The sequence below is a fragment of the Phaethon aethereus genome (genome assembly GCF_964289735.1).
Source record: "Phaethon aethereus genome assembly, chromosome: 2".
Taxonomy (NCBI): domain Eukaryota; kingdom Metazoa; phylum Chordata; class Aves; order Phaethontiformes; family Phaethontidae; genus Phaethon; species Phaethon aethereus.
In genome coordinates, this window is record NC_138582.1 from 54,509,476 (window position 1) to 54,520,425 (window position 10,950).

Below are 10,950 nucleotides of genomic sequence, written 5' to 3' on the forward strand. Positions count from 1 at the left end.
TGTCACCCGCTCCTAACCGGGAGAGATTAGCCGCCTAACTCCTGCAATCGCGCCAGACCTCAGAAAATTGGGCTTTATCCGAGAGACAGCCGACTTGTTACAAACCGCGTGACGTATATGCTGGCACAGAAACACTCAGGGAAGAGTCAAGTTTGATTTGACTGACAGAGTATACCTAGACAACGTTCAGCGGACACGGCGCTGGGAGCAGAATGAGGAAAAGCCGGTGCGGTCTGGAGCAGGGGCTCGGGCTGGGCGCCCGGGACAGCCCCCCGCCAGGGCACAGGCCCCGCGCGGGGCCAGGGCGGGCGGCGCGGCGGCCCTTCCAGCGCTGCGCGATGAACAGCGGCCAGGGGCAGCGAAGGCACGGCCGCACCGCGCGGCCGCACGGCTCGCCCGACGCCCCGCCGGAGCGCTCCGGCACCCCTCGGGCCCTGCGGCGCCGGGAGCCGCAGCCGCCCTCCCCGCGACAAAGGCAAGAGGCGGCGGCGGCGGCGCTGGGGGGGCCGCAGCCGGAGGAGGGAAGGGGAAGGGAGGGAGGAGGCGGTGTCGCCCCGCTCCGCCCGCCCCTCGGCGCCTTTTGGCGGGAAAGGCCGGAGTTTGGCGGGGTCGGAAGAGAGGCGGCCGGCGGGACGGAGGACAGCCGGGCTGCCGCAGGCCACCCCCCGGCCCTCACGGAGCCGCCCCGGGTGCCTCTCGCCCGCCATGCCTGCCGAGGGGGAGCTGCCGAGCGCGGCGGCCGCCAGCCTGGAGCCCGGCGAGCCGCAGTACCTGCGGCAGATCCAGCACATCCTGCAGCACGGCCACCGGAAGGAGGATCGCACCGGCACGGGCACCATCTCCGTCTTCGGCATGCAGGCGCGGTACAGCCTGAGAGGTCGGCACCGCCAGAGACCCGCGGCCCCCGCCCCGGCCCCTTACCCCTGCCCGCCGCGGCTCCACCGGTCGCCGCCCTGAGGTGGGGGCGAGGGACGCCATCTTTTTGCGCGGCGCCGTCCCGCTCCCTCCCGCCGAGAGCGAGGCCTCCGCCCGCTCAGGGTCGGGGCTCGGACCCGCTGCAGGGGCCCATGGAGGCGTTTAGGTCTGTACCAGTAGCGCCTTCGTCCACTCCCTGCCCGCCAGCCTCCTCTCCCTCGGCCCAACAGCCACGCTTGGCCCAGCCCCACAGCCATCACCTGGTGAAAAACGGATAAGATCTTGAGAGAGCCTGTCTTGGCCCTTCCCATCATTCAAGCATAGTAAGAAGGATGGTTTGTGAAACAGATTTGCCAAGAATTTTATCTTAAGCCTCTACCTTCCATTACTAATGTCTACACGTACATCTGTAGGCTGCACCGCGGCATCCTCATGGCACAGTTTGTCAAAGTCCCCATGGATAATTTGTCTTCCCCCTCTGTCCAGGAAAATAAAAGTCAGGTTCTTGTCTTCCTTGCTCTGAATATGAGAATTACACATCCTTTGCCAACTTCTTACTTCATCTCCAAACCTCTGAATGTCAGATATGGCATTACCCTCTATATGGAGAATAACCGAAGTCAGGTCACTGACAAATCGCTGGTCACCTCTGACACTCTGAAACTCTTTTTTCAGATCAGTTTCCACTGCTAACAACGAAGAGGGTGTTCTGGAAAGGAGTGCTGGAGGAGTTGCTGTGGTTCATCAAGGTTCGGCATTTGGATGTCTCTGTGGGTGGTGTGCCTGAGAGTGGTATCAACAGGACAAACTACGCTGGGGTGAATTAAGGAATTTGGAGTAACTGCAGGTGCTTCTGTTTGTATGGCAAAACGGAGGAAGTGCAACCACCGAATGTTTTGACTATATGCCGAAAGCCATTATCTTCAAGACATACTGTGCATTTTAGTGGAGACTATTGCGTTGTTACCAATCAGAAGAGTTCTTGTCTTTCTTCTTAAGGAAAATAGTCTGAAGTAGTGAGGGCTTTTGGCAATTTTCCTATACCCCACAGTTATAAAACCTAGTACAATCCGTTTTAGTAGTGTTTGAATAAGAAATAATAATATGAAGTAGGCTGTAGGCAATTTAATGATCTGCTTTTTAATATTGAGATAGCTTTTATTGATTTGGACAGAAACAAGCAGTGCAGAACCACAGGTGAAATAAATTGATGTAAACACTAGGCTTTTTCGTAGCAAGAACCTGAGATCCAGTAGACCTAATAGCTGTAGTTTGAGTATTAAAATTCGACTGTAGATAATGCATTATGATCTAAGTGTTCCTTTATATGTTGTAACATTGTGCAGCTATGGAAAGGTCTACTTAGCCATTTGCTAGGACTCAAATACATGTTCATTTTTTTAAAGTATCTTTTCTCAAATATAAAAGACTAGACACTCCCCAAAACAGAACACTTTCTAGGTTGAATTTTTGAGTGTGCTGATTTGGACATGTTGCAGAACTCAGATTTCTCGGGGTCATATTTTTCATTTTTGTCATTTTAACAAAAGGATTTTTAAGACCTTAAGGTCATTATAGGTGGTTTGGCAAAGACAATGCCTAGGCTGCCATTTTTTTGTTTGTCTACTTTTATCCATCTGTAAAGTAAAATCTTGTTCTCTGCAAATGTGTGTATGAAATGATATACCACAGTTGACCTTGAGACTGTACTGTTTGTGCATGTACAAGTTTAGAATAATCCTGAGTTAAAGAACAGCAGCATGGCACTTCAGACTTCATCCTAGTATCTTGCTCATAAGTTTTATTCTGTCCATGTGCAAGAACTTCATTCTTTATAAGTGGAGAAATACTGTAGACTAGCAAAGCTTAACATAGCTGTTTCAAATCATGTCCTCTGTGTTGGGATTAGGATGTAGCCTTCTTACTTTCTGTGTTTTGCAGGGTTCTACAAATGCCAAAGAGCTCTCTGCAAAGGGTGTGAAGATTTGGGATGCTAATGGATCACGTGAGTTCCTGGATAAGCAGGGTTTCTGCACCAGAGAGGAGGGGGATTTGGGACCAGTTTATGGTTTCCAGTGGAGGCACTTTGGAGCAGAATACAAAGATATGCACACAGGTAATCACATGGAAATACAATCATGATTGCTTAGAGAGATGGCTATGACACCTCACTTCCAGAATACCAATGCAGGGTCCTAATTTCCATGATACGATTGTGCTGGCAAGAACTGGTGTTGGTGCACGACATTCACTTGAGACTCTGGAAGAGAAAAATTTTTCCATTCTACAGCTGGAACAAGGTAGGATGTATCCATAGCTGATGATGCTGTGGACAGAATAGCTGTAACAAGTTAGCATGTGATGCAGTACCTGCTGAAATTCTTTCCAGTGGAACTGGTTCATTAAACTTACTCTGAAGTGTCTTGATTCTAAGTCACTGAAGGAGAGGATGTACAAAATGTTTAGGGGACTGCCATTAAAAAACCCAGAGTCATAAAAGATTGTCCCCATCTGGTTGGTGTGATTTTTAACTCAGAATGACAACATGGTTAATTATGCTTTTTCCTCTTGTTTTTTTGTCAATACAGTCTCAAAGTTCACATTAGTTACAGATACTAGACTTAGTATTGGCATGTTGACCGCTGGCAGAATACGCTTCTATGCTAACACAAATGATGCAAATTGTGGACTGACAGGTCTAAAAACTTACTACAATGTTTCTGCATTCCTGAACTTAAAAAAGGTCTGAGGCATAGTATAGCTTGGAAAAAAGGAACAAAATTAATTCCCATAGGTTTTATTGCTAATAGATTTCCTTAAAATGCATTACTAATGGATAGGTAATTAGCTTTAGGAACTAACATAGCCATTTGAAAAGGCTTCTGGCACAGTATTGCTGGCAGAAGAATTCCCTAAGATGCTAATTATGTATTACTACCTTGTTTGCTAGCTTGGGTCTCGCTGTAACCATAATTTGGTATTGCTTTGCAGTAAGACTTATTAGAAAAAATTAGTTACCAGCCATACTGATTCACTGGCATGAGTCAGAGCAGTGAGTAACAGCTAATGATTCTTTCATTCTGGAAACCATTCTGATGTTCAGTTAATTCCAGTGAATTTGTTATATAACTGATATTAAGCCTAAAAATCAGCCTGTGAGTGTCATTGGGTGAAATGTAATATCCTGTGCTATACATGATTAAAGTTCCCTTCTGACATTAAATGCTATGGAAATTTAGTTTTCATACATGACCCTGCGAGGGCTAAATAGGATGCATTTATTCATCTGTCAAAAACTTTCTCCTTTTCAGCATGCAAAGAATGCTGGCACCCTGTGTTACTGGTCTGGGCATAATTTTTTTTTTTTTTTTTTTTTCCTAAGAAGGAGAACTGTAGCATGTAAGTTTACCATCTAGAAAGGCATCTTAATCCAGAAATGCAATGAGCAAATTAGTTTAAATACCATGAATGACTAGGTCATAATATCTTACCCATTCCAGTACAGCTTTTGTCCTATTTAGGTAACAAGTCATCATGAATGATAAAGCAACATGCTTTGTCCAACTAATTTTTTTGTATTGCAGCTTTTGTTTCCTGGGATGTAGTGTTTATGCAGACTTATTTGGTCTTAAAACATGTCTAGTTGTTGAGGCTTGGAATAAAGTTCTCTAAATAGGAATGGTCCTATTTCAGTGGATGCTAAAGGTACTCAAAGCACACAAAAGAGATGGGGGACATACGAAAATACCATCATGAAAATTTCACAAGCCTTAGAGCACCCTAAGGAAGACCAAGAATAGCCTACATTTGGAGGGTGCCAACTGATAAATTTAATCACGTGCTGAGTTACAATAAAATCTTAGGAGGTTGTCATTTAGGTATCACTTTTCAGTGGGATGTGGGCTGGGCTTTAAAAATACAGCATGACTTGAGTCTGTCTGACTTAGATCTTGTTTGGCATCTTTCTTCAGATTACTCCAACCAAGGAGTTGATCAGTTGCAAAAAGTGATTGAAACGATCAAAACCAATCCAGATGACAGAAGAATCATTATGTGTGCTTGGAATCCTAAAGGTATTGAACAGCAGACTTTAAGTGAATGTAGTTGCACATTATCTTGATGTCTCCTAAACTATGTTCTAATTCTATGTCAACAGTCAGTTCCATTTGGTGTCCTTGCTTATTCTTGATAAAACTACCAGGAATGTAGTAAAAATGACCATGGGTTATAGGCTTGATTCTCTTTCTACTTAATTCTCATGTTCAGACCTCAAAAATTTTGAACCATTACTTCGAAGTTTTTCTCTGCAGGTTAAAGTGAGGGATATACTTGGCTACCAGTGTCTTTGACATACTGTCTCTGTTCAAAGACAGCAATTCTTATTTTAAAAAGGTTAAAAAACAAGAAAGAGTATACCAAAGCAACGTGTCTGGTTTTTAGCCATATAATAAATTGTAAACAACAAAAATCCAAAAATTAGAGAATAAAAATATTATTTGTGTTGTAATCATCTGCTTGAACACAGGTTGTCTAGCTAGCCATTCACTTTATAGGGCTACTTCTAAATAACAGTTAGTGCCAGAGAATGTTTAACTTCAGCAGCAGTAGATCTGTGCACAAAAAAAATCACCCGGCATCTTCCACTCGTGTCTCTGAAAGGGCATGCCATGTGTTGTTGCTGTTATTTTTAAGGTTAAACATTCTCAAATATCGGGAGATACCTGGCTGAAGATTTCCTTACCAAGCTGTAATTGCAGTAACTGCACTTTTAAGTGTAGATAAACACTCAAAAGATCTTTTGTTTTCTGATTATTATTTTTTTATTGATCATTACTTTTATATCTCAACAAGCAGTAAGGGCATGCTACAATGGGAATGGGAGGAGATTAAGATGAAGCAGTTCGAAGTCACTTTAGGGTACATGCTTAATTTTACTCTTAATGTCTTCCTTTAGGGAAATCAACTGTCTCACTGAGGTGAATAAAACTAAACTGCTGTGCAGCATTATGGCATAGATCTGTTCTGTGGAATATCTGTTTATGACTTTTCTGGTCATACAGCCCAGGAGGCAGGTTGTCATGACCCAGACTTAACTGCTTAGACAACAGGTGCTTTTAAACAAGAGAAAAAGCAACGGAATCATAGTGCAGTTGGATTTTTGCTCTGTTCTTTATCTCATTAAATGCTTGTTCCGGTTTTGCATCTTCTACATTTATAACACACTAATGCTGTTACGATTTTTTTTTCCCCCCATCCTTCCTGTACTGCAATTCCTAGATATTTCTCTGATGGCTCTGCCTCCATGCCATGCCCTTTGCCAGTTCTATGTTCTGAATGGTGAATTGTCTTGCCAACTCTATCAGAGGTCTGGAGATATGGGACTAGGAGTGCCTTTCAATATTGCCAGCTATTCACTGCTCACATACATGATTGCCCATGTCACAGGGCTAAAGGTAGGCTATTTAATGGTTTTACTTAATCTTGACTAAGAAGTGAGGGACTAAAACATGACTCTTCATGTCATGTCCAAGAAAAACTGGAATGAACATACTGTTCAAAATCTTGCTGAAATACATGTAAGAAAGGGCTCTGTGAATTTAATGTGAATTGTCTCTGGTCTGTATGGGCAGTTGGGATCAGCAATGTAAGAATTTTTAAATTCAGGTCAAACAGAGCTTCCGGGTCTTTTTAACTAAACATGCCAAAGCTGACCTGTTCCACTAGTCTACTTCTTAGAAATCTGAACTGTGCACTTATCCTGATGGGTTAATAACATACAAGTGATTAAATTTTGTAGCATGTGTTTTTTATGGGAAGCAAACAGTAGCTCAGCAGTTGCTGTCAAGGTTCCAATTCGGATATTCTGCCCACTTAACTTCCAGCTATAATTTCAGCTGGGTATTTTTTTCATTTCCTACTGTATATGATTATGTAGAGTGGTAGTGTGTGCTCAGACAACTACTGCCTTGACTCCAGAGCTGTATTTTGTAATTTGGCAGAGTAATTTAAATGCACCACAACCTTGTACAAGTGAAACCCCCTTTTCTTTAGAGCATGTAAAAAATTATACAAGCAAGGCCATTTGGGCCTGATCTTCCTGCTACTAGCAACATGAAGGGGAACTTAAAATAGGGAAGTAGGGAAGAATCGGACATCACAGCAATTGCAGACATACTTAAGAAATTAGGCCAAGGTACTAGAAAAAGTGAAGTTTAACATTATGTCCATAAAGCAGCTGTTGCCTCTCAGCCAATTCCGCTCACAGCTTTGGTGGTTTTTAGCGTAATATATCCGAAGGCTGATCTACGTTGGTCAGAGTAAATAGTAAAATAGCCAATAAAACCTACCTAAGTTAAATTTGATTCCTCAGGGGCTGCTAAGTCACAGAACTTGCAAGCTTCTAAAACCCATCTGGATACGTGATAAATGCTTTGGGGGTTTAGCCTGTGACTGACACCTCCACTGCCACAAACTACACTGTTTAGTAGTGGCTAAGGCAACTAGTTTGAAAACAGCTTTGACAAGTCCTACTTATTAGAGGTGGAGTGGAAAAGCTGGGTATCACTGCCCCATCTGTTTCAGTCTTGGTGAGCAGATCAGTAGTGCTCGATTCATTTACCAAAGCTATCATCCTAGCAGGATTTAAAAGATAAAATTTTTGGTAAGCTAGTGGAAATGTCATTATATTTTTCATTAATTATGCATTAGTCCGGGAAGACAGTGTCCTTCAAAGCTTGCAAGGCTGTCTTGATAATCCAGTCCAGTACAGAAGCTGCAATTCCACACTAGATGTAAGGTGCTAAGGATCAATACTGTAAGCATTGTAATGTTTTGCTTTCTTGAAACCTGACTATTTGAAAACCACATGTATTCTTCTCTCTCTTCAGCCTGGGGAGTTCATACACACCTTGGGAGATGCTCACATATATCTGAATCATGTGGAACCTCTAAAAGTTCAAGTAAGTACTTATTCTGTATTCTTGGATCCTTTTATCTTCCACAGTGCTTATCCAATACAAAGTTATCTTGGTTTTATAAATACCCTTTTGCAAATATTAATTTGTGTGTCTTTTTTTCTCATTGCTACCCTAATAACTGTAGTACCTTAACCTCTGTTAAACTCAGGTCGCAATCAGAAATACAGTATAAACATGATTGAAATGTACATCAGTGTACTATTCTAGAACCAAGTTAGAGATCCAGCATCTGTACCCCTACTTTTGACTTCATCATTCTAAAACCTTAGAAAAACCATTCTGCCTAATACAGATAAGATAAACACAAAATCAAATGTCTTTGTAGTATAGCAGAAAAGGATAACTTACCAATTCACACAGTTAGTAAGTATTACTATTTGGCTGAATAAGGCTATATCTTCTTCGGGAAGTAACTTGTTGCAGTAGGAGCAAATCAGAATTTTATTTTATTAGTCTGAGCTCAGACTGAATGTCCTCACCATTCAAAACCATCCAGAGAACTAGTTATTAGTTTGGACCCGAATGTTCCCTTGAGAAACTGCAGCACACTTGATGCACATCTAGGTCAGAATTTCCAGTTTAGTTTCCTCTGGAAGGAATCTAATCTGTAACCACTGGAATTGCTCTGCAAACTGAAAATGCTTGCACTGCATTTTCATGATCAGGGAATCCACTTTAAAATTATGCTACTGCTCCCTATCAAAATACTAGAGTCCACCTAACTGTATTAGAATTTTCTCTTTTTTTTCTTTTTTTTTGAGTATAAATCTTCTTTGGGAGGAGGGAAAATCTACGTAGTGTAATCTGAATTGAGATTAATGAGATCTAATTTATAACACAAAATCTCTTCCTTCAAGCATTAGATTTATACAATAAGCTTTCTTTTATTTCAGCTTCAGAGGGAACCAAGACCTTTCCCCAAACTCAGAATTCTTCGCAAGGTTGAAGACATCAGTGACTTTAAGGCAGAAGACTTTCAGATTGAAGATTATAATCCTCATCCACCTATTAAAATGGAGATGGCTGTTTGATGCTATAAACCAGCTGCTTTTAATGTGAAAATGTACCTAAGCTACTTAGCTTTCTCTGTACTTAAAGTTATGGGGTTTTTATGTACTTCTAAAGATACATACATTATTATTGAAAAGGAAACATACTAGTAGACTGCTACTGTCTTCAGTACTGAACTGTAGTCATACAGAACAGATGATTATTCCTGCTCTACTATGCAAATGCTAACCCAGTTTTAAGTTGTTAGTGAGACAGTTTTCTACACGTTGTTTCAGTTACCAGTGGCCACTTCTGTTACCATTCAGTTACTATGTCGTGTAGTACTTGCTTACATGCTTTATTTATTACTGAAAATAAGAACTTCATGATAGAGGCTTCCTTCAAGGTTGTTGAAGTCTTGAAATATGTTCTAAAGAGTATATGTTTAATAAAGCTTTTTAAAAAAAAATGCTGGAAGACATATTTAATTTTAGTATGTTGGTTTATAGGTAATAGGAAGTAAAATTTGGAAAGCAAATGTAAATTCTGTTTTACTTTAGGATCTTGGAAGGTGAGATCTAGCGAGGAAAACCAAACGCAAACTTCCCATGGTCTTCATAGATGAACCAGCAGGAAGACATAAGATCTTAATGGACCCTCGTCTGAAATGCAATCTCCACATAACATCAACCCTCCATGAATGATGAATTTGATATAAATCAAAAAGAGCTCTAGTTAAACAGAGTTTAGCAGATAGTATTAGTAATAATCTGTCTGTCATCGTTTAAAACCAGATTCCACAAATATATGGACTAATATTGCAGCTTGGAGCAGTAAATGTTAGACATAGTAGTATTTGTAGAATTTGAGCTCATTAATTATATCTTAGCAGAATTCAGCTTTCATCTCTCTTATCCTTGCAACTTCTGCGGTAACTTCAGACCTTATAAAATTCCTCTTCAGGAATTCAATTGTGGATGAATCTATGGTTAATATTCAGACATAGCATATTCAATACATATTTGAGCACATGCAGAAATGCATAGTAATTTTTTGATGAATTTTTAAAGTCTGTAAACTGGTAAATATCATTGTAAAATTGTACAATTTGAGATAATTCTAACAATTTAATAAACAGTATGCTTTGATTTCATTCATTCAGGGGCCTGCAGAAGAGGACCGCTGCATCTTTCTTAAACCAAACTGATCATAACTTTCAGAAGCATATTTTGCTTCAAAATTATTTGCAAATCTCACTGTACTGATCTTCATTATACTGATCACTGATCTTCAGACTAAATTTTTTGTAGTGCCATGTCATGTGCTCAAAAAATAAATCATTCTCTTTTCCTGACATTTAAGCCCAGCACAATAAGATTGCAGAAAAAGGATGTCATTACCTTTTGTAAGTACATCAGTTGTAAGTAGGCCACTGCATATTAGAAAGGTTCTTCTCGTTACTACTGTAGTCCATCTTTCTTGAACACAGGTGATCAAGTTATGTGCTATTTCAGCTGACATCATATGAGAAACTGGAGACATGGAAGGATCAAACCTGCCTTTTTCTGAGGCTGCATTTAATGGACACTCAGTAGCCAAGCTGTAGTTAAACGCACTTGGGTCTTGGTTTAGTTTGGGGCATGGTTTTAGTGGGCATGATGGTGTTGGGTTGACAGTTGGACTTGATGACCTTAGAGGTCTTTTCCAACCGTAATGATTCTATGATTCTATTCTGTGATTCTTTTGAACTACTGAACTCACAGGTAAAAGTAGCAGTATTCTTGTTACTAAACCTGAAAGCCATGACACATGCTCCTTCTAATAAACCTCATCTCAGCTCAACTAGTGTTATATTTTAAAGTCACCTAGTTCAGATATTCCAGGTGTCATCCTCATTAATGATACCTCCCAGCTGTAGGTTGTCAGCAACTTCTTACCATGTGCATATTTTATAAGTTAAAGGTTCTTGAGTGTATATACAGCCCTCTAAAGTGCAAGAAAACAGTTTAGGTTGCAAATTCACTTAACAGTTCTGCCTACACTTAGCAAGTTAAGTTCCTTTCGCTGG

At 41.0% G+C, this 10,950-nt stretch overlaps 1 protein-coding gene across 1 annotated transcript; it reads left to right on the forward strand.

Moving 5' to 3' along the window:
* Positions 1-631: 631 nt before the first annotated feature.
* TYMS (thymidylate synthetase) lies at positions 632-9,015 on the forward strand. The gene is made up of 7 exons (XM_082014760.1): positions 632-877; positions 1,591-1,664; positions 2,857-3,031; positions 4,887-4,988; positions 6,193-6,368; positions 7,803-7,874; positions 8,786-9,015. Exons 1-7 carry the CDS (start codon positions 706-708, stop codon positions 8,921-8,923), a joined length of 909 nt encoding a protein of 302 aa, XP_081870886.1. The 5' UTR covers positions 632-705; the 3' UTR covers positions 8,924-9,015.
* The last annotated feature ends 1,935 nt before the right edge of the window (positions 9,016-10,950 follow it).

Bases quoted from the DNA above. Each gene is read 5' to 3' on its own strand.
- TYMS (XM_082014760.1), top strand. From the start codon at position 706: ATGCCTGCCGAGGGGGAGCTGCCGAGCGCGGCGGCCGCCAGCCTGGAG. The intron at 878-1,590 runs GTCGGCACCGCC...CTCTTTTTTCAG, and splicing joins GGCGCGGTACAGCCTGAGAG to ATCAGTTTCCACTGCTAACA. The intron at 1,665-2,856 runs GTTCGGCATTTG...TGTGTTTTGCAG, and splicing joins AGTTGCTGTGGTTCATCAAG to GGTTCTACAAATGCCAAAGA.